This window comes from Haematobia irritans, chromosome 5, assembly GCF_050003625.1.
Source record: "Haematobia irritans isolate KBUSLIRL chromosome 5, ASM5000362v1, whole genome shotgun sequence".
Classification (NCBI taxonomy): Eukaryota; Metazoa; Arthropoda; class Insecta; order Diptera; family Muscidae; genus Haematobia; species Haematobia irritans.
Genome location: NC_134401.1, coordinates 43,770,477 through 43,798,202, shown reverse-complemented (window position 1 = coordinate 43,798,202; position 27,726 = coordinate 43,770,477). Strand labels below are relative to the sequence as shown.

Here is a 27,726-nt window from a genome sequence, read left to right as displayed (position 1 = left end):
GTTTGAGACCATATACTTACACCATGTACCAAATTTCAGCCGGATCGGATGAAATATGCTTCTGTTAGAGGCTCCGCAAGCCAAATCTGAGGGTCCGTTTATATGGGGGCTATACGTAAAAGTGGACCGATATGGCCCATTTGCAATACCATCCGACCTATATCAATAATAACTACTTGTGCCAAGTTTCAAGTCGATAGCTTGTTTCGTTCGGAAATTAGCGTGATTTCAACAGACGGACGGACGGACATGCTTAGATCGACTCAGAATTTCACCACGACCCAGAATAACATATATATACTTTATGGGGTCTTAGAGCAATATTTCGATGTGTTACAAACGGAATGACTATGGTGGAGGGTATAAAAATTCTGTGATAAATTTCAATAAAATATACAAAATATTTTGTATTCGTGTTGCAAACTGAGGATAAATCGAGAATAAAATAAAAATATTGAATTTATTGAACTGCCACTACACCGAAAAAAGTTTGCAGTAGCTAAACTAACGTTAAATTTAACTTATTTTTATTGAAAAAAAAATTAATTGTTGGCAGTTAAATTTTATTATTATTATTTTTTTAATTTTCCACAGCCCAATGAAATTTTCCTATTCTTAAGAATGTCTCAAACATTTTATGAACTAAACGAGGGTATACAATTCAATTACCGTACACATAACTTCAATTTGAACTACGATTCCCTGTATGAATGAACTACTGTATGGTTAAAATGGTCAAGATTTGGCGCCAATGATTTTCTTCTTTACTTCTAGTTCATATTTTCTTCTATGAGAGGGTGTAATTTCGTGAGTTGTAGTTAAAAAGTATACCAGGGCATTACATTTTCTTGGCTTTTAACAACGCTTTGTGGAAAACTCAAAATGTAGAGCATAATTTAGGTCAATTCTCGCATGACCTAGTTCATTCTTCCTTCACAGAAAAAAATTTCACGAAAAATTTTCCAATTAAAGTCTTAATTGAGTTTTATAAAATATTCAAATAAAGATTTAGTTGATTCAACAAATTTTTTAATTGCAATAAAAATCAATCACAAAAATTAATAGTATCAATTAATATTTTAATTGAATCAATTAATTTTTTGAATTTTTAATTGATTGAAGACATTTCAAATAAATAATTAATTGGATCAATTAATTTCATGATTGAATCAGAAAACAAGTATGTACGGCCGTAAGTTCGGTCAGGCCGAAGCTTATGTACCCTCCATCATGGATTGCGTAGAGACTTCTTCTAAACACTGCCATCCACAATCGAATTACTTGAGTTGCGGTAACGCTTGCCGATGGCAAGGTATCTTAAAACCTCCTAACACCGTCTTCTAAATTGTATGTAAGTCCATACGTGGTATCTATTAAATAAAAAAAAAGATCGATCCAATACGTATATAATTCATTTTGACAAAGTAGACATAAAATTTTGACAAAATTTTCTACAGAAATAAAATTTTAACAAAATTTTCTATAGAAATAAAATTTTCACAAAATTTTCTATAGAAATAAAAATTTTCACAAAATTTTCTATAGAAAGAAAATTTTGACAAAAATATCTACAGAAATAAAATTTTAACAAAATTTTCTATAGAAATAAACTTTTGACAAATTTTTCTATAAAAATAAAATCTTGGTAGATTATTTTTGGCTCGAGTGGCAACCATAATTATGAACCGAATAAAATTTGAACAAAATTTTCTATAGAAATAAAATTTTGACAATGATGAAAATTTTATTATGAACCGAATAAAATTTTAACAAAATTTTCTCTAGAAATAAAATTTTGACAAATTTTTCTATAGAAATAAAATTTTGGTAGATTATTTTTGGCTCAGTGGCAAACATGATTATGAACCGATATGGACCAATTTTTGTGTGATTGGACCAATTTTGGTATGTTTGTTAGCGACCATATACTAACACCACGTTCCTAATTTGAACCGGATCGAATGAATTGTGCTCCTCCAAGAGGCTCCGGAGGTCAAATCTGGAGAACGTTTTATATGGGGGCTATATATAATTATGGACCGATATGGACCAATTTTTGCACGGTTGCTAGAGACCATATACCAATACCATGTACCAAATTTCAGCCGGATCGGATGAAATTTGCTTCTCTTAGAGGCTCCGCAACCCAAATCTGGGGATCGGTTTATATGTGCGCTATATATAATTATGGACCGATGTGGACCAATTTTTGCACGGTTGCTAGAGACCATATACCAATACCATGTACCAAATTTCAGCCGGATCGGATGCAATTTGCTTCTCTTTGAGGCTTCGCAAGCCAAATGTGGAGATCGGTTTATATAGGGGCTATATATAATTATTGACCGATGTGGACCACTTTTTGCATGATTGTTAGAGACCATATACCAACACCATGTACCAAATTTCAGCCGGATCGGATGACATATGCTTCTCTTAGAGGCTCCACAAGCCAAATCTGGGGATCGGTTTATATGGGGGCTATATATAATTAAGGACCGATATGGACCAATTTTTGCATGGTTGTTAGAGACCATATACCAACACCATGTAGCAAATTTCAGCCGGATCGGATGAAATATGCTTCTCTTAGAGGCTCCACAAGCCAAATCTGGGGATCGGTTTATATGGGGGCTATATATAATTATGGACCGATGTGGACCAATTTTTGCATGGTTGTTAGAGACCATATACCAACATCATGTACCAAATTTCAGCCGGATCGGATGAAATTTGCTTCTCTTTGAGGCTACGCAAGCCAAATCTGGGGATCGGTTTATATGGGGGCTATATATAATTATGGACCGATGTCGACCAATTTTTGCATGATTGTTAGAGACCATATACCAACACCATGTACCAAATTTCAGCCGGATCGGATGAAATATGCTTCTCTTAGAGGCTCCACAAGCCAAATCTGGGGATCGGTTTATATGGGGGCTATATATAATTATGGACCGATGCGGACCAATTTTTGCATGATTGTTAGAGACCATATACCAACACCACGTACCAAATTTCAGCCGGATCGGATGAAATATGCTTCTGTTAGAGGCTCCACAAGCCAAATCTGAGGGTCCCTTTATATGGGGGCTATACGTAAAAGTGGACCGATATGGCCCATTTTCAATACCATCCGACCTACATCGATAACAACTACTTGTGCCAAGTTTCAAGTCGATAGCTTGTTTCGTTCGGAAGTTAGCGTGATTTCAACAGACGGACGGACGGACGGACGGACGGACGGACATGCTTAGATCGACTCAGAATTTCACCACGACCCAGAATATATATACTTTATGGGGTCTTAGAGCAATATTTCGATGTGTTACAAACGGAATGACAAAGTTAACATACCCCCATCCTATGATGGAGGGTATAAAAAATGTTGTGTGTATAAAACAGTTTACTTTTTTCTGTGTACACCTCTTAAGGGTTGTGTTTCGACACTATAAGGGCGTTTTCGTTTCGCAAAAAATATGTTGCCTTGGTGTTGCACTACTTTTTCCATCATTATATTTTCGCCCAAATGATAGTGCCAATCCAAAGTTATTGTTAATTCATAATATTGTGAGGGATACCGGATCCAAAATCGATGACAATGTCCTTCATATTTTGCAATCAATTTCGAGAATGTTGCACCTTTTTCCCCAATCGAAATCGCCATAAATTACATATGAAACACCCTAATTAATGTTCATACAAACGTGAACATAAATCAATACATGAACATACCTAATGGAAATGCTTCAAAACATATTGGATAACATCATGTTATACACTTCTCTTTTCTCCTCTGTTTTTAGAACTGTAATGGCCTAAGGAACACTCAAACCACCCATCCAGTTTTGTGCAGGTGCATAAATAGAAAAAATGCCACCACCATAATTCGCTTTTTGCCCTAAAGCTTGTGTCAGCAGTCAGTCGAAGAGGATAAATGAATTAAATGTTAAAATATATTTAGCCGCAAATAAAAAGGTCAAATGGTCTGTTGCAGCAAAAAAAAATCAAACAAGAAATGCTGAAGAAACAAATTGTCGTGTATTTATATTTATATTGCACGAGCAATTGAATGGCAAAATAAAAAATGTATGTTTTTTTTTTAAATTCACTAAAGAATGTAACTTCAATTCCCAGTGAAATTCCCAGTGAAATTCCCAATATGATGAAATGACGAAACAGATAGTTGTGCACGGTTTTCCGCAAGAATTTTCCCAAACATAAACTTAAAATTGTGCACAAAGGGAATACTATAACACACCAATTTTAAAAGTTGTCGCCAACCTGCCGTTTATGTTTACCATGATCAGCTCTTGGTCTTACCGTAGAGTAAGAGCACATTCAATTGTTGAAACATTATATCTCAGTCAATTTTTCCACCAATTTTATTGTTACTCTCTTTTATTATTTTGTTTCCATTGTACCCTTTTTACTTCAGGACCTTAGTAATTTTAGCAAACTCCCCAATTATTTCAAATTCTTATTTCCAACATGGGCTGAATTCCGAATCAACTCTTTCCCGATAGGTTGCAAAGAAGTTTCAGGTTGCCCAGTCCCATGTCGGCTGACGTACATCTTAGCCAGTATTCAGCTTGTTGTGATCTCCAACTTCTTCTTTCCATCGTACCCTTCTCTTATTTCAGGAACCCTGTGTTTAGAATTCCCTAATTTTTTTCCAAGTTGGGCCAGGTCCCGAATTACCTCTTCAACGATGTGATTAATTTTTTTGCTTAATAATGATAGGACAATGACAAAGGTAGTGTTCCAAGGTCTCATCATCCTCAAAACACTTGCATCGTCCTCTACTGCTCCTTTTCGGCAATTCTAGGTACACGCAAAGAAAAAAAACGTTTGGAAAAGGTGTACCGAAAACGTTTTTCTTTTGTTAGAGTTTTTTGAATTGCTTCGAAAATTTTAAACTTTTATCACCAAAAAAATTCGTTTGTTACAAAATTTTTATTTTTTCAATAAAAAAAGTTATTTTTGAAACAACAACACAGTCCATTTCGTTTATATCAAACACTGTTCTTTTCTGACTTTTAGTCTTTAATAAGACACATTTTACAGTTCAAAATTTAATATACTACAATGTAATAATGAACATTTTTTCGGAATCTTCCGAACATATCTGGAATATATGTAAAAAAAAAAAAAACAAAAAACAAAAAAAAAACTTTGGTCGCAGCAGGGATCGAACCCACGACCCTTGGCATGCAAGTCGGATGTAGCAACCACTGCTCCACGGTGCCAAACTAAATGTTTGTTTCTGTTAAATAAACTTTGTTTATTTGATTCGTGGGCGCCGCAAGCTATGCTATATAAATATAACTTATATGGATATTTATCTATTGATGACCATAACAGGTACATAGCTCAGTGGTTAGTGTGTTGGCTTACAAAGTGCATGGTCCGCGGTTCGATTCTCCGTCCAGGCGAAAGGTAAAAAAATTTTAAAAATTTATAAAATCGCATAATTTCTTCTACATTGTTGGTATTACAGGAAAAGGTGTTAAGAACTAAAAAACCTCGTGGATGTGAGAAAGATGTGAGGGAAAATGCAATTAGCAAGAAAACAATGTTTTTTTTTTTTTGAGTTTGTCTTTATGAAATCCTGGAAAAGAATAAACGTTTATCACAAAAAGTATATACTTTTCTTCCAAATACACTTCCTTACAGCGAAAAGCAAATGAGAAACGAACTTTGTTTGTCTAAAATTTCGTTTGGGAGGAAAGAATTATTTTTTTGCGTGTATGTGCTTATTATTCCTACGGCCCTCTTGACTGTCATCCAGCCTAATCTTGGTCAGCCCATAGAAATTTCGTCGCTCTTCCGACCGTAGCATGGGTCCCATTCATCCAACTCCACCGGGTTTGCCTCTATTGGTTTTGTTTCTCTACATTCTCTTCCGACATGGTAGGCTCCATATATTGTGAAGGAAGAACAGCGATAGGTTGTGCTCCCCGGTTTTTGCATTCATTCCAATATATTCAATGGCGTGAAGAATCAGCCATCCTTTTACTTCAGGAAATCCGTGATTTTTCTCTAATTTTTTTCGCCGATAGAAATTTCGTCGCTCTTCCGACCGTAGCATGGGTCCACATCGCTTTATGTGTTTTCCGTGTCCATTCATCCAACTCCACCGGGTTTGCCTCTATTGGTTTTGTTTCTCTACATTCTCTTCCGACATGGTAGGCTCCACATATTGTGAAGGAAGAACAGCGATAGGTTGTGCTCCCCGGTTTTTGCATTCATTCAAATATATTCAATGGCGTGAAGAATCAGCCATCCTTTTACTTCAGGAAATCCGTGATTTTTCTCTAATTTTTTTCGCCGAGATCGCCTGGATCTCGAATCAATTCTTCGATATGGTAGGCTGAATGTGCCGTGAATGCAAGACAATCATAGGTAGTGTTCCCAGGTCTCCGCCTTCTCACAACACACCCTACGTATAAAAACATCCGGAACTCAGTGATTTTAATAAGTCCACTATTTTTTCTCAATTCCTAGTTTGTTTCCAGGTCTCCGCCTTCTCACAACACACCCTACGTACAAAAACATCCGGGACTCAGTGATTTTAATAAGTCCACTAATTTTTTTTTTCAATTCCTATTTGGGTTGAAAAGACAATCCAGGTTTCCACATAACATTCACGTATGCCATCATTGCGCTTATTGTGCGTTCTAACCTTTTTTATACTTCGGGATCTCTGTAAATTTACCGAATTACACTATTTTCCCAACACCTGTTCCCAAACTGCGCGGGGTTCAAAATAACCTCTTCCCCAAAATGGGTAGCTCTATATATCTTGAAAGCAGATTTCCGCCTCCTCACAACACAACCTTCAAACAAAAACATCCGCTACTCATTTTTGGTACGGATATGTCCTCTACTCTAGGTGTGCGGTCCTGATTATCGTGGGTTTCGTGACTATCGTTTTACTTTCCTTCAGGACTTCTCCATTAGTTTTCTTATTTGGTTCAGTCCCCTAGTAATTTCGTTGCCCTTCTGAATTACATTGTTCCACATGGTTTTATGTGTTTCCAGTGCCCATGCATCCATCTCCGCCCGCGTAGCCTTTTCGTTCTCTAAGTTCACTTAACTTTGTGTCCTAGCACTTATCGCCAGGTCATTTGCCCTTATGTTTTCCCTTATAATGCAGGTGCTGCCCTTTATCAAGAATGGTTGATAATTCGTTTGCATTTCAATACGTTTCGTTATCGCACCCCTGTATCCTCTGGTTATCCGTCCTACATTCTCTGAGAACTTCTCCATTCTGTAACTTAATTGGTCCATCACTAAAAATATTTACTGGTCCATGGTCGGTACATACTCCGTTTCCTCTTAATTAGGCATGCCCATGCATCCATGTTATGTAGATTGTTTCTATCCAAGTAATGGTTAATTATTATTTTGCATCCCAATGTGATTCATGATCGAACCGTTGTGTCCTCCGGCTAACCATCCTAATTTCCTTTATTTCGCTTTATGTGCCCGCGTAGTCTCTACGGCTTTGCGTTCCCTTAGTTCACTTCACTTAGCCTAGCCTATTCCAATAAGGTTCGCGATCTCAGAGGCTCATGTAATTTCTGAACCATTTAACATATTCTCTAAACCCCTGTACTTCCGTCTGTAGGAGACTGAGCTATGGTCCGGCATTCGCAATAAGATCACGATCCCTTGAAAGTACATACCTAGATCTGTCTTTGAAGGATTTACTCCTAAATCATTCTCCGTCGCCCATTCTCCAGAGATCTGAAGCACTCTGGGAATTTTGCCCATAACAGCACCATTTTTATATTTTTTTAAGAAGATCAGACGATAGTTTATAACAAGATTCCAATGTAAAAGGTGGTTAAATTGTAAGGGCCGATGTTGAATGTGAACCACACCTAATCGCCAAGTTTTTTTCCTAATTTTATTTGACATTTCTCTATTTCAGACTTATTCAATTTGAACCATGGAGAGATACACAATCCAACAACGTGTTAAATGGTTCCAAGAAATGGCAACAGTGGATGATCAATTTTCGAAGAAAATCATCTTCAGTGATGAGGCACATTTTCACCTCAGTGGATTCGTCAATAAACAGAATTGCCGCATTTGGGCGAATGAGAATCCAAGAGTGATTGTCGAAAAACCAATGCACCCACAAAGAGTGACTGTTTGGTGCGGTATCATCGGACCGTATTTTTTCCAAAATGGCGGCATCATCGGGCCGTATTTTTTCCAAAATGAGGCCGGTCAGGCAGTTACTGTGAATGGTGTTCGCTATCGTGAGATGATAACGAACTTTTTATGGCCCGAATTGGAAGATATGGATGTGGACGATATGTGGTTTCAGCTGGACGGTGCCACTTGCCACACAGCTAACGAAACAATGGCTCTTTTGCGCAACAAATTCAATGGCCGTGTTATCTCACGTAATGGCAATGTTAATTGGCCGCCATAATCATGTCATTTGACACCGTTGGACTTTTTTCTTTGGGGTTATTTGAAAGAAAAGGTGTACATCGATAAGCCAGCAACAATTCAAGAGCTAAAGGATGAGATAATTCGGCATATTAACGGCATAGAACCTCCATTATGCCTCAGCGTCATCGAAAATTTGGACCATCGGATGAAGGTGTGCCACCGAGGTCGCGGCACCCATTTGGCCGATATTTTGTTCCATACATAATTGAGTAATACCAATATATCATAATAAAATAAAATTACAATAATTTCCTAAATAGTTTGTGTTTTATTCAAAATCAACATCGGCCCTTGAAATTTTAACCACCCTTTAAAAGTAATAGGACTTTTCGTTGAAGAGTGACCCATACCATTGAATGTTTACTTGCTCTGGAGTAGCTGAAATTCGAATAAGTGTTAGGAGTTATTCTATTAAAAGGAGCTAATCCGTTGACCAACAATTAAAAAAGTCACAATTAGGTATTCACAGAGAGATTGTAATGCATGTTGGGATTTTTTCTTTAATAGAAAAAAAAAATGTTGTGGCATCTCTACATTTTTTTTCTCAATCGATACATAGGGAAAAAACGTAAAGCAATGGTTAGGATGCCCTCCTTACACACAAAGGGTCATTGGTTCGCTAAAAAGTTGATACGCGTTGGTTTATCCTCTCTCAGTAAGGTGAAACATAGTTCGAACTCGCCTATAAAAAAGGTCACTTGTCATGGAATTAGGAAGAAATCATACAACCTGAGATAATGGACTGTCTAACCTAACCTATGGAGAAGGATTTAGCATTTAAATCTAGGTTATACGAATCATGTGTGCTATTTAAACATAATCTAAAGCGTACTCTTCTTCTAGTTTATTATTAATTATCACTTGACTTTTTCTCTAATGACATTTACCAACTTTTACCACAGCCAATAAGGGTGATAAGTTTGTTTATACTACAGCCTCTTCTCTCGAGTGACAGATATTACAATCAACACTAATCACAAATCTCTTGATGTGTGCTTCACATCATCACAAATCAAATAGTAACACTACAAATAACACACATTCACTCATACAGTTAAATACATAAGGAAGAGAGTAAATATTTGTTCGATTGTTATATGAGGTATTCGAGTAGGAGTTGTACTCACCATGCAGGCATGCCAAGAAGGCTACCAAAAGTAATGTTCTTTCCATAAATGGTGACATTGTTAACTAATTGTTTTGTGGCTTTTAGTTGGTGCTTTTGTTTTCTTGTTGTTGTTTTTTTTCTATTACCACAGTTTTAGCAGATTTTGTTGTTGTTGCGGTTTTGGATTATGCAAAAGGGGGAAGATAACGCCAATACCAGCTACTCCACTTTGCACACTCGTCGATGACGAATCGATGAACCAAGCAGCTAACCGCGAACGAAGAACAATAAAACGAACACAATTCAATTCTCCACACACTAAGGCCTTCTTGATATCTGTGTGTGTGTATGGGTGTGTGCGTCGCGGTGCTGTGTGTGCGTGTGTCTTTCTTGCTCTCTTGAATAAATCCAGATATCTGTAGATGAATAGTTAGTCTAGGACGTATCAACCAGCAACAATTAAATCGATACACAACACAAAGACACGCAAAGATATCCTACGTTCCGTCGTTTCGTCGGTTTTCGTTATATGTTCCGTGTTTTTTTTTATTTATTTACTTATTTTTCGTTTTGTATTTCGATTGCCACAAAAAACGAAAGAAACCCAAACTGTTAATGTCGAATGTTAAATCAACAACAACAACATATCGCACAGCCGCTAATATATAGAACTGTAAAGGAAAAAAAGAGTAATCGTGAGTAAGAGAGATAGATAAACTAGAAAAGAGAATTTGTTCCCAGTTATGTGATAAACCAAGTAAATTGTTTCATAATACACTTTCGGATAATAATAATCTGCAATAAGTACATATTTCAATAAAAACAAAAAATATCTAATTTAATTTTGAAATTACACTTTTAAATGTAGCCCTACTCATTGAGATTAAAAATTAAAATTCCTTGCAAGAAAATTTAATGCAACCCGGAAACAGTATGTTTCAAATAACTGTCATAGGAATACCTTTTCGACCTGGCATATAGTATAGAAAGTTTAAGCTCCCCTAATAAGTATTTCTTAAAGCTTTTATTCTATAGAAAAAATATATTTTAATCTGCTTCATAACTACAAGAAATCATTAATTAAGAACAGATATTTAATAAAATTCTCCTAATTTTTATTATTATGCTTTTTTACTTTATTATCTTCTTTCATTTCTAATATTTTTCTCATCATGACTTATTCACTCATTCAAGTCAAGGTTCCTACGGGGAAGAAACAATGGTATTACAATGGACAAGATTATCTTCGTATGACTACAAAAACAAAGCACAACCGCGATATTAGAAATACAAAAGTCGAAAAACGACTCTTTGACTAAGAAAAAAGTTGGGAGTCTAATGTTAGTCATTTCCAAAATCGACTAATGGGCATATACACGGTTTGAAAATCTAATCAAATCGATTAACTCAAAATCCAAAAAATTATCTTTGCCAAATTTGGAAAGTTGAAAAATTGACTTTTCCCCCACATTTTCAAATTTTGAAAATCGATTAACTAAAAAGTCAAAATCGACTTTGTATATTGGCCAAAATCGACTAATCGAACTTTAACGAAAAAGTTGAAAAGTCGAATTAGATTTAAAGGGAATTTTATGTTGCTCTTTTTATGTTGAAAATCCACAAAAAAATCAAAATCCAAAAAATTATCTTTGGAAAGTTGAAAAATTGACTTTTCCCCCACATTTTCAAATTTTGAAAAATATGAAAGGTGGTCATTTTCAAATTTTGAAAAAGTCGACTTTTGGCTTTGTTGATTATTGAAAATTTGAATCGCGACTCTCAACATTTTGGTGAATTTTCAGCATAAAAAGAGCAACATAACATCCCTTTTCACATTTAATTCTCATTACAATCCCTAAACGATATCTAACCTGAACAAATCAATGCCCCTCAAAAATACCTAATATAGCCCTCTAAGGTAGACAACCATTCAGAGATATGTGCTGTAACTACAAAAAGTCTACCTCAACGTTGAAGTTTTCATTGTGGCGTTTTAAGATTGAAATGCAGTTTTTCAAAAAAAAAGGTAGACATATTACGGCGATAGAATCAAATCGTAGAAATTGAACTTGTATCTCAATTATAGCTCCCAAAATTATATGAGAAGTTCAATTTATTTACCTCAGTGTTGTCACTATTTGTCTAGCTCTTGTCGCCAAATTGGAACGCTTTCATCCCCCAAAAATCCCCAACTTAAAGTAAAATTCCTCACAAAAATCCCCAAAACATTTGGACCTAATCTCATATACTCTCTTTCTAAAAATTCTTAAAAATTTACAAATTGTACAAAAAGTACAAATTCTTCGTCATGCCAATTTCGGAACAGAAAACCATGAGTCCAAACAGTCATCACAAAATTAATTTCTACTTCGTAGCACAGGCAAATCAACTTTTTTATTTATTTAGTTATATGGGATATATGGTCTGGATAACATTTATGGGATATATGGTCTGGATAGCATTTAAAGCCGAATCCCCTCAGAAATGATTTCACAATAGTAGCAACATGTCTTGGCCAAGCAAAGTATAGTGTAAATCAGCAATTGGGCCCCTGCATTAATTTCTACTTTACTTGCTCCATTTGCAATTCTCTGGGACCCACTTCAATAAAAAATCTCCACGAAAAGTCCCAAATTTCTAGAAATTTTTATTTTTAATTTATAATTTAGTTAAAGTTTTTTAATATTAACCTAAATTTTCCTTCCTGGTTCACTTTAGTGTAATATGGAAATCTTGCAAAAGAGATTAGGAAACTAAATATGCCTACAAAGTTTTGATATGCTTCCAGGATCCTACAAATCGTGGTAGTATGATATTGATATGAATGGAAGTCCTTCCTGTAAGGCTTTAATATTTATTTTGGTCTAATTACTGAAATCCGTTTCTTCAGTATGGCTATGAATGTGAATTTCTCAACATTGGATTTATTTTTCTCAATCTTTTATTTACAACATCCCATATGAGGCAACGAACCAAAATACCATGTGAACGATGTATCATTTTCACAACATTTAAATTTTATTGCTAAAATACCAATTACATTTTTTTTAGTATATTGGAATGAACCGGATCCCTAAAAGAATAGACCCACCATAATAAGTTTCTTCGGAAAAAATCAAAATATTTTAAAAAGGCATTCACTATTAATGTTTTTCGCCATATTTCGGGATTCCATGTGATAATTGTTTATATTAACGCTCAAAGTATCATTCTTCTTGGCAAGAGTTATAAAATTTCGTCAATATTAGCTTTGACTTTATATTACTTTCGATTGAAAATATATTTCACACATACACATAAACATATAAACATACACACAAAAACAACAAAAATATCAATCACAGGCCTGCATATGTACTACTCCCGTTATATGCAGATATGTATGTACAATTTATCTATGCCAGTTATCCAGTTGCGTATACATATTATTTAGAATTGCATTACGTATACGTCACACATTCACAAGAAACATTTTATTTTTTGTGGACAATGCTTTTTGTATTTTGCGGTTATGTATTTCAAGCATTGTGCATGTCCTTATTTTCCATGTCACTTTGAGTTATATATGATACAATTTGTATACGGATTTACATTTTGCCAAAACGGGGAGCCTCTCACTTTATCTTCCTCTCTCAATCTCTGTTCTCGACCTATTGAGTGGTGGTAGCTCTTTGGGTTCTTGGCTCTAGTTCTGATAGTCTTTACTGGTTTTGTCCGTTGTTAATTCTTAGTAGTTTTAGTTTTTCTTTCATTTTAAATTTCTATTTCTTTTGGTTTTTTTTCTCAACTTTGATATTTTTTATGTTGTGTTCTTTTTATTGGTGTAGTAGTGTAGTAGTTTTCTTTTTCAACTCAACTCACTCGATACAATGATGACGATATAAACGACCTAATTACATACAACAACAGCAGCAGCAGCGGCGGCAAATACAATAATAGCAGCAGAACAAAATACTGAATGTACGAACTAACGAATGACAATAACAACAATAGAAGAGCAAAACGAATGTTGGTTACAAAAGGAATGGTCTTAAGAATCATGTAAAATTGTACTGTTGAGAGCATATAAGCGCACACAGGCATAACCATACACTTATACGCGCCCATACCAGAGTCTCGTTGCAGTGTTGCCACTATATCATTATTGTTATGTTACCGTTATTGGCGACCTATATTATAGTTATTATATATATAAAGTTATTTGTGTAGATTATAAAATACAGAGAATATATGATTATTGTTTATCATGTAGGACCAAATCCAGTACTTTTTGAAGAATATAACACTTATTCATCCATAATACAGACAACCCTATTTGGACAATATAATTTTTGATTGCTGAAAATAAATTCCCGCCAAGTTTTTCAGGTACACAGTTAAACAGCATACCTTATAAACACATTATGGAAGGAATTTATATTGGGAAAGTAGGTTTACAGTTTGATTGAAATTGTTTGAATACACTGAAAGAAGAGTTTTTTTTCTGACAAATTTTAGATAAACAACTTTTTGACGCTAAAAATTTCTTAAAAGCAAATGGAAAACATTAATGCAATCGTTCCAATGCTTACCATAAATTCGTGTTACTTTGCTCTCATAGAAAATAGAAAGGGGGATTTTCGTTTGTCGAAACTTTAATTCCGCGGAGAAGTATTTTTTCTTAGGGTATTTTTGGACTATCTTACGGTCCGGTTTTCTATGTATTTAGCTTCAAATGTTTTCTATAGAATTGTTATGCAGTTTACTTAAAAAAATTAGAAAATAGTATTATTTTTCCTATATACTAATTTGCATCACTATCAATGTTGCCAGAATTTTTTCACCAAAAACCGCTACAAAAGCCAAGTTGGGAAAGTTGATTACTATCAACACCGAGTGATATCGATGTGAGCAACTACATTATTAATTTTTGTTTCTGAACAAAAGAAAAATGTTTATAGCGAATATTTATATAAATTGACACAACATTTTACCACATTAGGCTTGAAGTACTTTTATTCATACATAGTTCGGAATACATAGAATTTTAAATTGGCATTTACAAAATTTTTTATTGGCTGAGACGTTGCTGCTGAACATTCAAACTTTGTACTAGCTGTTGCCAACAAAAATAGCTCGGCAATAAACGCATTTTACATAAAATATCTAAACTGTTGTTCATTTCCTTTTTTTTATAAAATATATAAGTAAGTGAAAAAGTGATCGTCGCTATTAATTGTTTGATTTATTGAATTGGTTCAATATTATTGTACCTTATCATATTTATGTTGAAGTTTATCTATAATTAAAACCGAAATAGTGGCAACTCTACTTAACACCCTCTCAATTCACAAGTGAATTGGTTGAGTGGGTTCTTTTCGTTTTGACAGTTGTGTCTTGTCAGCAGAAATCCTATTCTACAGACCTGGCGATGGCACTACTTGGTGTTATTGTGGTGTTGGTGCTGCTTATGATGGCCGTAGGAAAAGAACAATTTAATTGGATTGGAATGTTAGCATTTTTACTACACTTGCAATGTTCCCACACCATATAGAAATACATATATGAATATGTTGATTTTCAAATGTAATGTATGTATTCGGTATATCACATTTAAAGACACATGTTCACAAAACCTCTCAAAACATACCAGATTTTTTGAGGATGTTCGAATGTATGTATGTATGTTCAACTTTCACCTCCTTTCTAATGTCCCCTTGTCAACCGCTAACTAGGTTGGTCGGTTGACTTTTTTATCAAGCATGGTAACGTGTGTTTATGTGTTATACATTAAATGTAGCTTTAGAATAAAGGAGAAAGATATGCAGAGAGAGAGAGAGCGAAATATAAAAGAGAGTGTGTGAAAATTGGTTTTTGAGGAATGAAAAGTAATCACACCAAGAAAGGTATGAAAAACATTGATTTTTTCATACTTCTTTTTTCATTTTTTCATACATCAAAAACTTTAACGAAGAAAAGCGGCAGTATCAGCAATGACATAATTATTTTCTTTTATTTCTTGTGATATATGAAATGATAAAAATCTTTTCCATTTCCTTATATCAGTTAATAGATATTCTATACCTTCTTTCAATTTTATTGCGGAAATATTTGCTTAATATACTGTTTTATTATAACTATCCCGTTTTTAGCAAATAACTTTTAGGTTTTTTCTTCCTTATAGCGAAAGCTTTGTAGTATGCTCTTTCCTCTTTGCAAAGGATTGATTTTTTCCTCGTTTGCTCGAAAGCTTGCTCTTTCCATTCGGTTTTACACTGGTCATCCCTTTCTAGGGATTCTCTTCTCCAGAGATAAAACTCCTTTTTCTTTGACATAGCTTCAATTTTGCACTCTGCTATTTCATATTTTACCGTTGCCATTTCAATTAGAGGAAATTCGGTGAGAGAGGGCCGAAAAGAGAAAAAGAGAATACTTTGGAAAGTATATCTCTAAAACACCATAGAGTTGATTATTTTTGAGTTGAGAAGAGTTGCAGTTGTTGTGATTATTGAAAATTCAATAACTGACCTAGATAAGTCAATTTAAAGAAACATGACTGTTCTGATATTACACATTATAATCTTGTTCTTCCTTTTTAGCACTCGTTTTCAGGGAAAATCAATTGAAAAAATGTTTGTCACTTTATTTCTTCGTTGTTGTGGTTTGTGACATAAATCTTTCATAACTAATTTTGGAATAGCAACCAAAAGAAAAACTCTTCTGTTTTTTTTTACATTCGTAACCAACACACACATACATTCAAACACTCTCACTACTACCGATTTAATATTTCCATTCCAAGAAACCCTTATGTAATCATTAGTCAGTCATGATTTTTTAGGTTCTTTGCTTCACATATAATATGTTGTTTTCTTTTTTTTTTGTTAAGATTTTATTAAATTTCTTTTATATAACAAAAGTTTTAATCACTCTTTCCATGAAAATTCTTTAAAATTTTTCAAAGTCTTTTTTCTTTCTATACAATTTAGTACTTGCATTCCCCAATTTGGTTTTGTAACAAAGTGTCAATTTCTTTTGCAAAAAGTTCTTTCTTAATCATTATTTCCTATAGATATTTACGTAAGAGTTGCCTATGACAAAAATTTTCTCGTACCCGGGCAATGTTAGAGTAGAAAAATTTTCAGTTCTTTTCTTTTTTCCAGAGATACGATGACAACAGCCTAACGTTAAAACACCGTTTTTTTCTTATATCTTTTTTTCGCAATGAATAACAAAACTGAGAAAAATCCAGCAAGGACGTCTATAGCTGACTGATGGCGCTGTTAACACACAAAACAATGAAAGTCTGGCTCACTACTCGAGTATCCGTTGAAGAAAGATGATATTGTAGTTGTCTCTTTCGCATGAGCCGCGCAATCAATAAAAGGAAACAACCGTTATGTTTTGTACTAATTTCCTGCAGGGTTGCTTTGATAAAGGTAGTGCTAAACAACCATAACGAAAAAGGTTATTCATGTAAGCAAACTGTGTAACGGTTATCAATTGAAAAATAAAGTAGAAAAATGGGAATTACGTTTTTTAATGTAAATATCTCTTTAAAAGCAGATAGAAAGATTTTATACATCGAAAAAAATCCGTAGTTAAACTTTTACTCCGAATCACCCGGTTGTATCGCTGATAACTTTTGATTAACAATTAAACTTATCGTTTACTTATAAATTTTATTCGTTCAGCAGTCCATTGGGAAGGATAGTGTATTTATATTCAATTTCAAAACTTGCTTGTCCGTTAAGAAAATATTATATTTACTCTGAATCACCCGGTGTATCGTCGATAACTTTTGATTAACAATTAAACTTATCGTTTACTTATAAATTTTATTCCTTCAGCCGTCCATTGGGAAGGATGGTGTACCATAGATAATTAATTCATTCAATAAAATCATTTATTTATTGCCTATGGTATACATAATATATGTATGTTAATATATCTTATTTCTCGATAACAAACCGGTTCTACTTCATCAAGTAATAATACAAGTTAATAAACTGGTCATAAAGATATTTAAAGTAAATTTACCATGCGTCTATTTTGAAAACCAATAAACTCCTTTCAAATGTAAAAAATAAAACTTCATAAAATATTGATTTTAGATTTGTAAATTGATTGTTTTTCAATTGGCTCAAACTGTCACCGATCCCTATCGCTATAAAACGAACACAGCTATTTTCCTAGTGTCATTTTAAAGTCTATGGTAGTGATGGGGATAGAATGAAATTCTGGCGGGGAATGAATCTCAATTTGAGGATTAGCTTGAGCAATTGTTGCTATTTTTATACCCTAAACCACATAGTGGTCAGGGTATAATAACTTTGATCTGCCAAAAAAATGTTCCTACTAGAAATATTGATTTTAGATCCCATAAAATATATATCGATCGACTCAGAATCACCTCCTAAGTCGATCTAGCGCTTGGTGTCCGTCCGTCTATCCATGTATTTGTTATTAATTATAGCTCCCATATATAATTATAGCTCCCATATATATCAGGTTGGCTGATAAGTCCCCGGTCTAACAAAGAAAACACATTTTTGTCAAAATTCGTTTTTATTATTCAACATAAGGGCTGTTTTCTTTTTGCACTGGATGCAACATTTGTATGGGCTATCCAGAACATCGTTGCACTGGTGTTCTATCCAGAACATCTCATCAGTGCAAGTCGCGCCGATGTTGCCAGATTGTATTTGGATAAAGTGACGCTTCTTCGATTCACAACAGCAATTTATTGTGGCTATTTTATCGAAAAACATTAAATTCAAAGTGATACAGTGTCATAAATAATAGCAGCAGTAAATATTTATTACTAATTGGAGCATTTCATACATTAAAAATGCAAGATTTCACTTCTTTTCTGTGATTGTTTTTAAACATCTGATAACTGTGTTGCATATTTTTGGAGATGTCCTGGATAAACGAGTACTCTGTTTTCTTTTAGTCCTTAACGACTTAGCATATCCAGTGCTAAAAGAAAACAGCCCTATAGTTCCCTTCAAGAGCGATACAACGATTATAACGACCTTAAATTTTTTTGATACCATTTTGGTAGTACTCCTTCGGATTTGCCTCAAAATAGGCCTCAGTTTCGGCGATCACCTCTTCATGTAGATAAATTTGAGAAAATCGGGTAATATATTTATGTAAGAGCTGCATGTAAGTCTCAGTACGCTGGGCAAAAAATTGAATTTGAGTAACAATGGTTAGTGAATAAGTGTGCCCAAATTTGGGAAAATCGAGCGATCCATATATATGAGAGCTATATCTAAATCTGAACCAAGCTGTATATTATTTGGCAGGTTTGGTTGATAACACAGAAGGTTACCTTGTACAATATTTGTGTATGATCGGTTAATAAATGAGACCACTATGGTCGCAAAAAAAGGTTATTAGAGGAAATTTTTCAAAATCGGGCTCTACATGTATATGGGAGATACATCTAAATATATGGGAGCTATATTTAAATGAACCGATTTCCATAATTTTTTGCTCATATAGTAAGTATTATAGAAGAATAGAGCACGATCAGTGGATAAATAATGGGTTTATGGCCAAAATTTGGAAATATAGGGCGATACATATATACGGGAGCTATAGCTAAATCTGGACCGATTTCGATGATTTTTAGTGCATATAGTAAGTACTATAGAAAATTACATTTGGCCAACTTTAAGTAAGATCCATTGATAAATAAGGGACTTGTGGCCAAATTTTCCAAAATCGGGCGATACATATATATGTGGGAGCTATATCTAAATCTGAGCCGATTTCGATGAAATTTGCACACTTAAAATGTGATAAATTAGATTACTTTGTGGTAAATTTTACGCTGATCGGTTAGTATATAAGCGCAATGGGAGCTATATCTAACTTTGATCCGATTTTTTTCCAAATTCAATAGCGATCGTCCCTGTGCCAAAAGAACTCTATATACCAAATTTTTCAAAATCGGTTAATAATTGCGACCGGAATCCTGCGAACAACAAATACATGGACGGACGGACACCACATTGGAAAAATGTATGAAAGTATGTTGATTACAAGCATTTCTCCAATGCTTGTTTATTGGGGTTGAGATAAAAAAAGATACGAAAACGTACTAAACTACTAATATTATTATCATCCCTGGTACGCAATGAAGGAAAATACCAACATTTATCATCTCTCTCTCTATACACGCCGCCAAATTTTGTCACTCGGCTTTTATTTCTTGTTTACGTAAACGCCGTGATTACACGCAGTTGGTAGATTAAAAGCGCTCCAATCACACAATCTACACCCCCCCTTCAACCAGTGTTGCCAATTTGGTGCTTTTAGCACCAAATTTAGTGCTTTTTGATTTCTAAAAAGCACCAAATTGCCTTTTTGGTGCCTTTTCAAAACAAGCACCAACTTGGTGCTTTCTGGCATTTTCATTTAGTGCTTTTGGTGCTTTTTTATTTTGAACAGTATTAAGTTTAATTGATACAAAAATTTTGATTAGACTTTCAAGAGCCGAAGAAACTCAAATTTATTGCCAAATATAGAATTTGATTGTTATGAAGTTGGTATTGATTATTTTTTAATTAATATTGTTATTTAGGGTATTCTGTAGGAAAGTCGAACGATGAGTGCCGAATTTTTGAATTTGGTAAAGATGTCATTAAAAACGTTGTATTAAATTCACAAAAGCACGCAGAATTGGAATAAGCAATAGACTTCTTCCATATATTAATATTTTGAAAGTTGAAAAACATGACTGATCAAAATGAATTGGACGAAAGCATTAAAACTGATCAAAGTGTATACTTAAATAGCGGTTCATAATGGTGAGTACTAAGTTCGAGTTTTGCCGCTAAAGTGAAAACTATATCAGTAAAAACGGTATAAAATTATGCATATTTGCTGCAAATTTTATTATAATGGGGAATAGCCACAAAGTTTGTATTCCTTAAAATGAATTATTAAAGAAAAGTAATTGTTGAAAAAATGACTATTTTAGCAGCTAAACTCGATCTTAATACCCACCTTAACTTCTTAAAATTCAATTCATAATTCATCTTCGGAACTTTTTTTTTTTTTAGTAGAGCATTTAATTTTCGATTTTGTGGTGGAAGGTGGTATGTTAGAATTTATAAAATATTTTTGGTGCTTTTTGGCCTTGGGGAGTTGGCAACACTGCCTTCAACACATCTTTCTAGACGAATTCATGATGCGGAGAGGTGGTCGATGGAACGATTTTGAATTAGGATAGGTTTGATAGTACAGAGGTTTCTTTTTCAATGCATTAAACCAAACATTTATTCTTGATTTTATTTTCAAGACTGCAAGTAAACGATCACAGGGCGTGAAAAGAATAAGCCATAAAAGTGTATATAAATTACGTGTGAAATTGAAATATTAACTGAAATTGTGCAATTGTTTTATTAAAAAATTTAAGTATTCTGAAAGGTAAGCTTGCTGTTGTGTCCTATATGAAACAAACATTAAAATATTAGTCTCTAATAATTTGCTGATATTGTAATGGGACAATAATATTGTTTTTCTCCTGTCTTTGTTCAAGTTGTTGCTTCTTTTATTGCGTGTTTCCATTTATTATCTGCTTATTTGTTTAGCTTATGAGTGGTAGGGGGGGGCTGATGTCGTTATTTGTTTTTGCCTCGAAGTGCATAGAATGCAATGAAAGAATAAGGGTCGAAAAAACAAACAAGCATTATGTCTTCAAAATTCCCCCCAATCTAGAAATTTCTAACCGTACTTGAATATGCATTTTTGTTTTTATTTACCGTTAACTTCCCTATAGCAAGAGTTGCCAATAAGGAAGATATTTTGTATTTTCCAAGGGAAAATAAATGGAAGGTCATTGTATTCTAATTTCCTTCTATGTACTTATGTAGATTTATTGAAGTATAATCTTATTTATTTATTCTGTCCAGGTTGTGCCCGCTTTGTTTATTTCTAACTCTTTGTCTGTCTGGATTTAGTACAGAGGTTTTTTTCTGCTTTGTTTTTAACAGAAATATTTAGTACTACATAGATAACGAATGGCGATATTCTCTCATCAAACGGCAAGTCATGACAGACGGAGAGAATGAGGAGTCAAGTGAAATAAACAAAATTAACGTCTAATATAAAATTTTAGCAATATGTTTTTTTGTTGTTGTTGCAGTAAACCAGTTTTTTTGCGATGCTTTCACCTATATTTCAGTGGAAATTTTGTCATAATATGTGTGTTTTTTGTCTTGTTGTTTTTTTTTTTTTGCTTTTATTATCGTCGGATTGTTTTTGTTATTTCTTATCATTTATTCATTCTATGTCTTATGCATTGTTTCATAAAGGAAAATGTTTATTAATGCGTACATTGCAATAGATTCAAGTTAGTTGTCTGTGTTTTTTGAAAGCAGTGATTTCCGTAACAAACACGTCATTGACTTTGAAGATATTTGCGTTATGACCTATCTCACTGATTTCAAATTTGCCATACAAACCTTTGGAAATCGTCTATTATTACAAGGCCGGCGACCGGTACTAAAGCTGTATTAAGGCCAGTGTACTGAGTCCTCTCGTCGTGGGTATTTCTGAAAAAATATCCCAAGCATGAGATTTTTTTTAACCGACACACAAATGGGATGGTTTTACACATTTTTTCTTGTTTGAACCAAAGCCCAATAGACCTCCGCTATTGGCAAATTTTATTACGAAAGTAGATGCGCAAAAATTATGGAATATTGTAGAGTAGCAATTATTGAAAAAAACCCCTTTAAAAATATTTCGACTTTAGCCGCTAAAATGAAAAATAAATCAGTAAACACAAGTATAAAGTTATACCCCTTTGAAGCAAAATTTTTTTTTTAGAACTTGATGGGGAATAGCCCAAAGAAACTTTTCATGAAGGTTATATTCTTTAAAATGAATTTTTAAAGAAAAGTAATCGTAAAAATAGCTTTTTTAACGGCTAAACACGAACTTAATACCCACCTTTAGTTTTGATTTTAGAGGCTAAACTCGCACTTAATACCTACCTTTATTTTACAGTTTTACTTTAGATTTCCACCAGTAACACAAGAATTTGGTACTAGACTCTAGATAGAAAATGGCCAATAATTATCCTTTCATCGGCTTCGCAATCGAACAAACGATTCTTGATTTCAGGCTGGTATCAAGTTTGCATTATCGCAAAAATATTATCAAGGTTATTGTTTTTCAAAACGTCATTTTAAAGAAAATAAACTTTTCAAATTGTTTTATTGAATCTTTTCGCGTCGATGTTATAAAAAACAAAATGCAAAACAATAAAAATGTAAAATAATAAAAATATATTCTGCAGATTTATTTTTGATTTCATAGAAAATCAAAGAAAAATCTACTATTAATACGAAAACAAAAATCTTAAATTTCCACGTTCATCAACTATCCAATGATCACTGTCGATGCAAACAAATCAGCACTGCATAAGTTTGACAATGAAAGTTCTAAAGAGAACGGCAATCATCAGGAATTTTTTCTTCAGTATAGATTTTCTGAGAGGAAAAACACCAGCGGAACTTTCCTTTGGAAGAAAATTACGTACTTAAATAAAAAAAATATTTAAGCCATCTCAGCCTTTTACACCAGAGAACACAAATTATGCTAAGGAAAGACAATACAAAACAAGTATAGACGGCCGTAAGTTCCGCCAGGCCGAATCTTGTACCCTCCACCATGGATTGCGTAGAAACTTCTACTAAAGACAATTGAATTACTTGAGTTGCGGCCGATGGCAATGCAGCTTAAAAATTCTTAACATCATCTTCTAAATTGTAAGTTAGTCCATGCGGGATATATATTAGACAGAAAGGTCGATTAAATACGTATATATTCAGTTCTTGACCGGTAAGAAATAATTACGAACCGATATGAACTTTTGTGCGGTAATTATAGAGCCAGAATTAAAATATGGGGGTCGCTATATATGGGGGCTATATACAATTATGAACACGAGTCTACCAAAAATGGCAAATTTTTTACTGTTTGGTAGATTGGTAGAATTCTTGATGTTTTGGAAGATTTTGCAAAATATTCCTCTCCAACCAAGAGGCGCTTCATAAATTTTCTATAGACATAACATTTTGACAAAATTTTCTACAGAAATAAATTTCCGACAAACATTTTTATAGAAATAAAATTTTGACAAATTTTTCTATAGAAATAAAATTTTGACAAAATTTTCCATAGAAATAAAATTATTATTATTATTTATTTATTTAATCAAACTGAGCCCCCATGGGCCATATGTTGATAGATATGTGACAAAATTTTCTATAAAAATAAAATTTTGACAAAATTTTCTATAAAAATACAATTTTGACAAAATTTTCTATAGAAATATAAAATTTTGACAAAATCTTCTATGGCAATAAAATTTTGGTAGATTTTTTTTTGGCTCGAGTAGCAATCGTGATTTTTATGTGATAGCGGATCGGTTTATCTGGGGACTATATATAACTATAGGTTGATACGGACCAATTTTGGTATGGTTGTTATCGGCCATATACTAACGCAATGTACCAAATTTCAACCGGATCGGATGAATTTTGCTACTCCAAAACGCTCCGGCGGTCAAATCTGGGGAACGGTTTATATGGGGGCTATATAAAATTATGGACCGATATGGACCAATTGCATGGCATGGTTGTTAGAGACCATATACTAACACCATGTACCAAATATCAACCGGATCGGCTTATTGGCTACGCAAGCCAAATCGGGATCGGTTTATATGGGGGCTATATATAATTATGAACCGATATGGACCAATTTATGTATGTACCAAATGTACCAAATTTCAACCGGATCGGATGAATTTTGCTACTCCAAAAGGCTCCGGCGGTCAAATCTGGGGAACGGTTTATATGGGGGCTATATAAAATTATGGACCGATATGGACCAATTGCATGGCATGGTAGTTAGAGACCATATACTAACACCATGTACCAAATTTAAACCGAATCGGATGAATTTTCCTCTTCCACGAGGCTCCGGAGGTAAAATCTGGGGATCGGTTTATGTGAAGGCTTTACGTAAATGTGGTCCGATATGGCCCATTTGCAATACCATCTGACCTACATCAATAACAACTAAATACTTGTGCCAAGTTTCAAGTCGATAGCTTGTTTCGTTCGGAAGTTAGCGTGATTTCAACAGACGGACCGGCATGCTTAGATTGACTCAGAATTTCGCCCAGAATATATATACTTTATGTGGTCTTAGAGCTATATTTCGATGTGTTACAAACTGAATGACAAAGTTAATGTACCCCCATCCTACGGTGGAGGGTATAAAAAAACAAAGATCAAGACACCAAATCAAGTCACTTTTAATGTTGACCACGATGTACTTTTTCAGTTTAATCTCATTCTGCATTTCTTGTTGTTCTCCCAAATCAAAGTTCAAACACAAAATTGGATTTTCAATGTCTACGATTTCTTGAAATCGGATTCTGATTACACTCCTTACTTTGGAACAAAAAAAAAACATTAAATAAATTTTGAAACCGGTTTTTTGTTTCTTGAAGCCAGGTCAATGACTATTCGTTATTTTAAACAATTTCATTATCGGTTGGTTGTCCCCACAATAATGATGGTTCTATATCACAAAAATCCCTATTCTCTGCGACACCATATATAAAAATTCACACATTCGTAATTTTATGTATATTTGAGTTTTAACTAAGATTGCTATAAACTTGTGGGTATTAACAAATTAAACATTATTCGATAGGAATGTAGCATACATGGAAGATATATAACAAAACCTATTGCATTTACCTTTTTATATTTAGATCCCGGAACACAAATTATAAATGCCTATAACTTTCTCAGCCCCAAAAAAAATCCCACATTCTTATGCGCATTTTCAAAACCAATATTTCCAAGACAATATTCGAAATAAAATAACATTTATGTTGTCTCTATATTGACCGTTTACTTTAAAGTCAAAAATATGAACAATTACATACAGTTATAATCCCCTTCAGGCTTACGAATTCCCAAAACGTTTTGAATGATTTCCTTTCTTGTAGGAATAATGACCTAATTCACATTACATGTCCAATTTATCTATCTTAAATAGATTTCAACAGTCATTTGATTTATAGAAAAAAGTATTTGAAATCCACTTTTAGTAGATTTCGAGGCTAATGTGAGTGAGCTATAACTTTTTTTTTTTAATTATATGGAGAAATGAAAATTTACGAAATTCGTAAACCATGGGGTATAGTTTTATAAATTTCAATAAATATACATTGGAAAGTAACTAATACTTAATTTTTTATCTCTATTAAAAATGTGATATGTTAAACAATATATTTTCAATGTTATTGCGCTTGCAACTAATATTTAAAATAATAACATACAAAAATTTTAATTTTTATATCATTTGGCGCCTTTGCTTCTTTAAAACATGAGTTTGGAAAATAATTAAAATTGCCATATCTTGTTTAGGAAGAGTTTGCTGATAACGAGACGTTATTGGGTATATGCACAATTTAACATAGAGTGCTTAGTTTTGGGAGTTTCATTTTATTTATCTTTCACCACACCATCATCTAAAGCCAGTCTAACACTAATTTTCTTATCAGACTATGTCAATATCTCTTCCGTATACACCCCTTTTCACATGGTCAACATATCAATATTTATTAAAATATAAACAAATCGTATTAGGCATTCTCAGTACACCAGAATAATGAAGAATAAACATCTGGTTTCAAATTTCAATTTATTAAAAAACGCCCTACATTTGAAAATGTGGGGCTTATTTATCTACAAATATTTATGAAGAAGTAGATTTATCATATTTTGGCCCCCACTTTTTTTCATCTGTTTTGTTTTTAATTATAAAATTTTTTAATTCTTTGGAATTTAATTTACTTGTGTAGCCTTTCAAACATTTGTTTGTTTTCATCCTTTCCCCTGTAAAGAAGAAACTTTTTTCTTTTCGCTGGGATTTATTGTTTAATACAAAATCATTTTTTTCCTTTTCAGCCCCCATATTTTCATCATGCGTACCGCATTAGCCTTACTGGCTTTAGTGGCTTTCGTCCAAGCCGTATCTTTCTCCGATATCATCAAAGAAGAATGGCATGCATTTAAGGTAAGTTAATTTTTTTTTTGTAATTTAATATGCTACCATACCAACTTGCTATAGGTTAGGTTAGGTTAGGTGGCAGCCCGATGTATCAGGCTCATATAGACTATTCGGTCCATTGTGATACCACATTGGTGAACTTCTATCTTATCACTGAATGCCGCCCGATTCCATGTTAAGCTCAATGACAAGGGACCTCCTTTTTATAGGCGAGTCCGAACGGCGTTCCACATTGCAGTGAAACCACTTAGAGAAGTTTTGAGACCTTCAGAAATGTCACCAGCATTACTGAGGTGGGATAATCCACCGCTGAAAAAAATTTTTTGGTGTTCGGTCGAAGCAGGAATCGAACCCACGACCTTGTGTATGCAAGGCAGGCATGCTAACCATTGCACCACGGTGGCTCCGTAGTGCAATGGTTATGCTATATGGGCTTAAACCACAAAAAAAAACAGATATACAGCAATCCCTCGATTTACGTCGCCTCGGTTTACGTTGTTTCGATTTACGTCCTCAAATTTTTTGTTCCATCCCAACTTCGATTTACGTCGTCGATTTTTTTTGCCAACATTATCAGAAACGCCTTCCATAAGTAAAATAAGTACCACCGATGATGACATCGAAACATTTATTTTTGAAATTCTTACTGAAAATTCGTCAAATTCTGATTGATATTGCATATATAACGCAATTGTCGAAGTGGCGATGTTTTTTATATGTATACAACGTAACGGGACTTCATTTGTTTAGGAATTTAATTTTAACATACATACATAATTAAATTGGCTTAGGAGTAAATATGAGCAATTTTTAATTCGGTTTATGTCGTTTCGATTAACGTCGTCAAATTCCGGAACCAATCACGACGTAAATCGAGGGATTACTGTACAAAGTTTGTAGCAATTCATTTATTTTTTAGATATTTTTCGTTTAATTCTCATAAAAAAACACAAAAACTCTATATTGGCCGTCATGCAATGGAAAAAGGGATTTTGTGTAAAACTTTTTAATTGATTTGACCATGGAAAATAAAAAAAAAATGATTT

At 33.7% G+C, this 27,726-nt stretch overlaps 2 protein-coding genes across 4 annotated transcripts in view; one reads left to right on the top strand and one right to left on the bottom strand.

The window, feature by feature from the left end:
* The window catches only part of LOC142241093 (UPAR/Ly6 domain-containing protein crok), a 39,047-nt gene extending 22,193 nt beyond the window's left edge, over positions 1 to 16,854 (bottom strand). Inside the window, exons 1-2 of one of the 3 annotated variants that reach the window (XM_075312834.1) lie at positions 16,640 to 16,854; positions 9,600 to 10,251 (exon numbers count right to left, since the gene is read on the bottom strand). In XM_075312834.1, coding sequence (XP_075168949.1) covers positions 9,600 to 9,657 — 58 coding nt within the window. In that variant the 5' untranslated portion in view covers positions 9,658 to 10,251; positions 16,640 to 16,854. Of the gene's footprint in view, positions 1 to 9,599; positions 10,252 to 13,171; positions 13,229 to 16,639 lie in introns of those variants that run through there. The other 2 variants (XM_075312833.1, XM_075312835.1) reach the window with 2 other exon arrangements.
* Positions 16,855 to 20,814: 3,960 nt separating this feature from the next.
* The window catches only part of CtsL1 (cathepsin L), a 42,468-nt gene continuing 35,556 nt past the window's right edge, over positions 20,815 to 27,726 (top strand). Inside the window, exons 1-2 of the mRNA XM_075312832.1 lie at positions 20,815 to 21,004; positions 26,578 to 26,686. Of these exons, the coding sequence (XP_075168947.1) occupies positions 26,594 to 26,686 (93 nt within the window). The 5' untranslated portion in view covers positions 20,815 to 21,004; positions 26,578 to 26,593. The remainder of the gene's footprint in view (positions 21,005 to 26,577; positions 26,687 to 27,726) is intronic.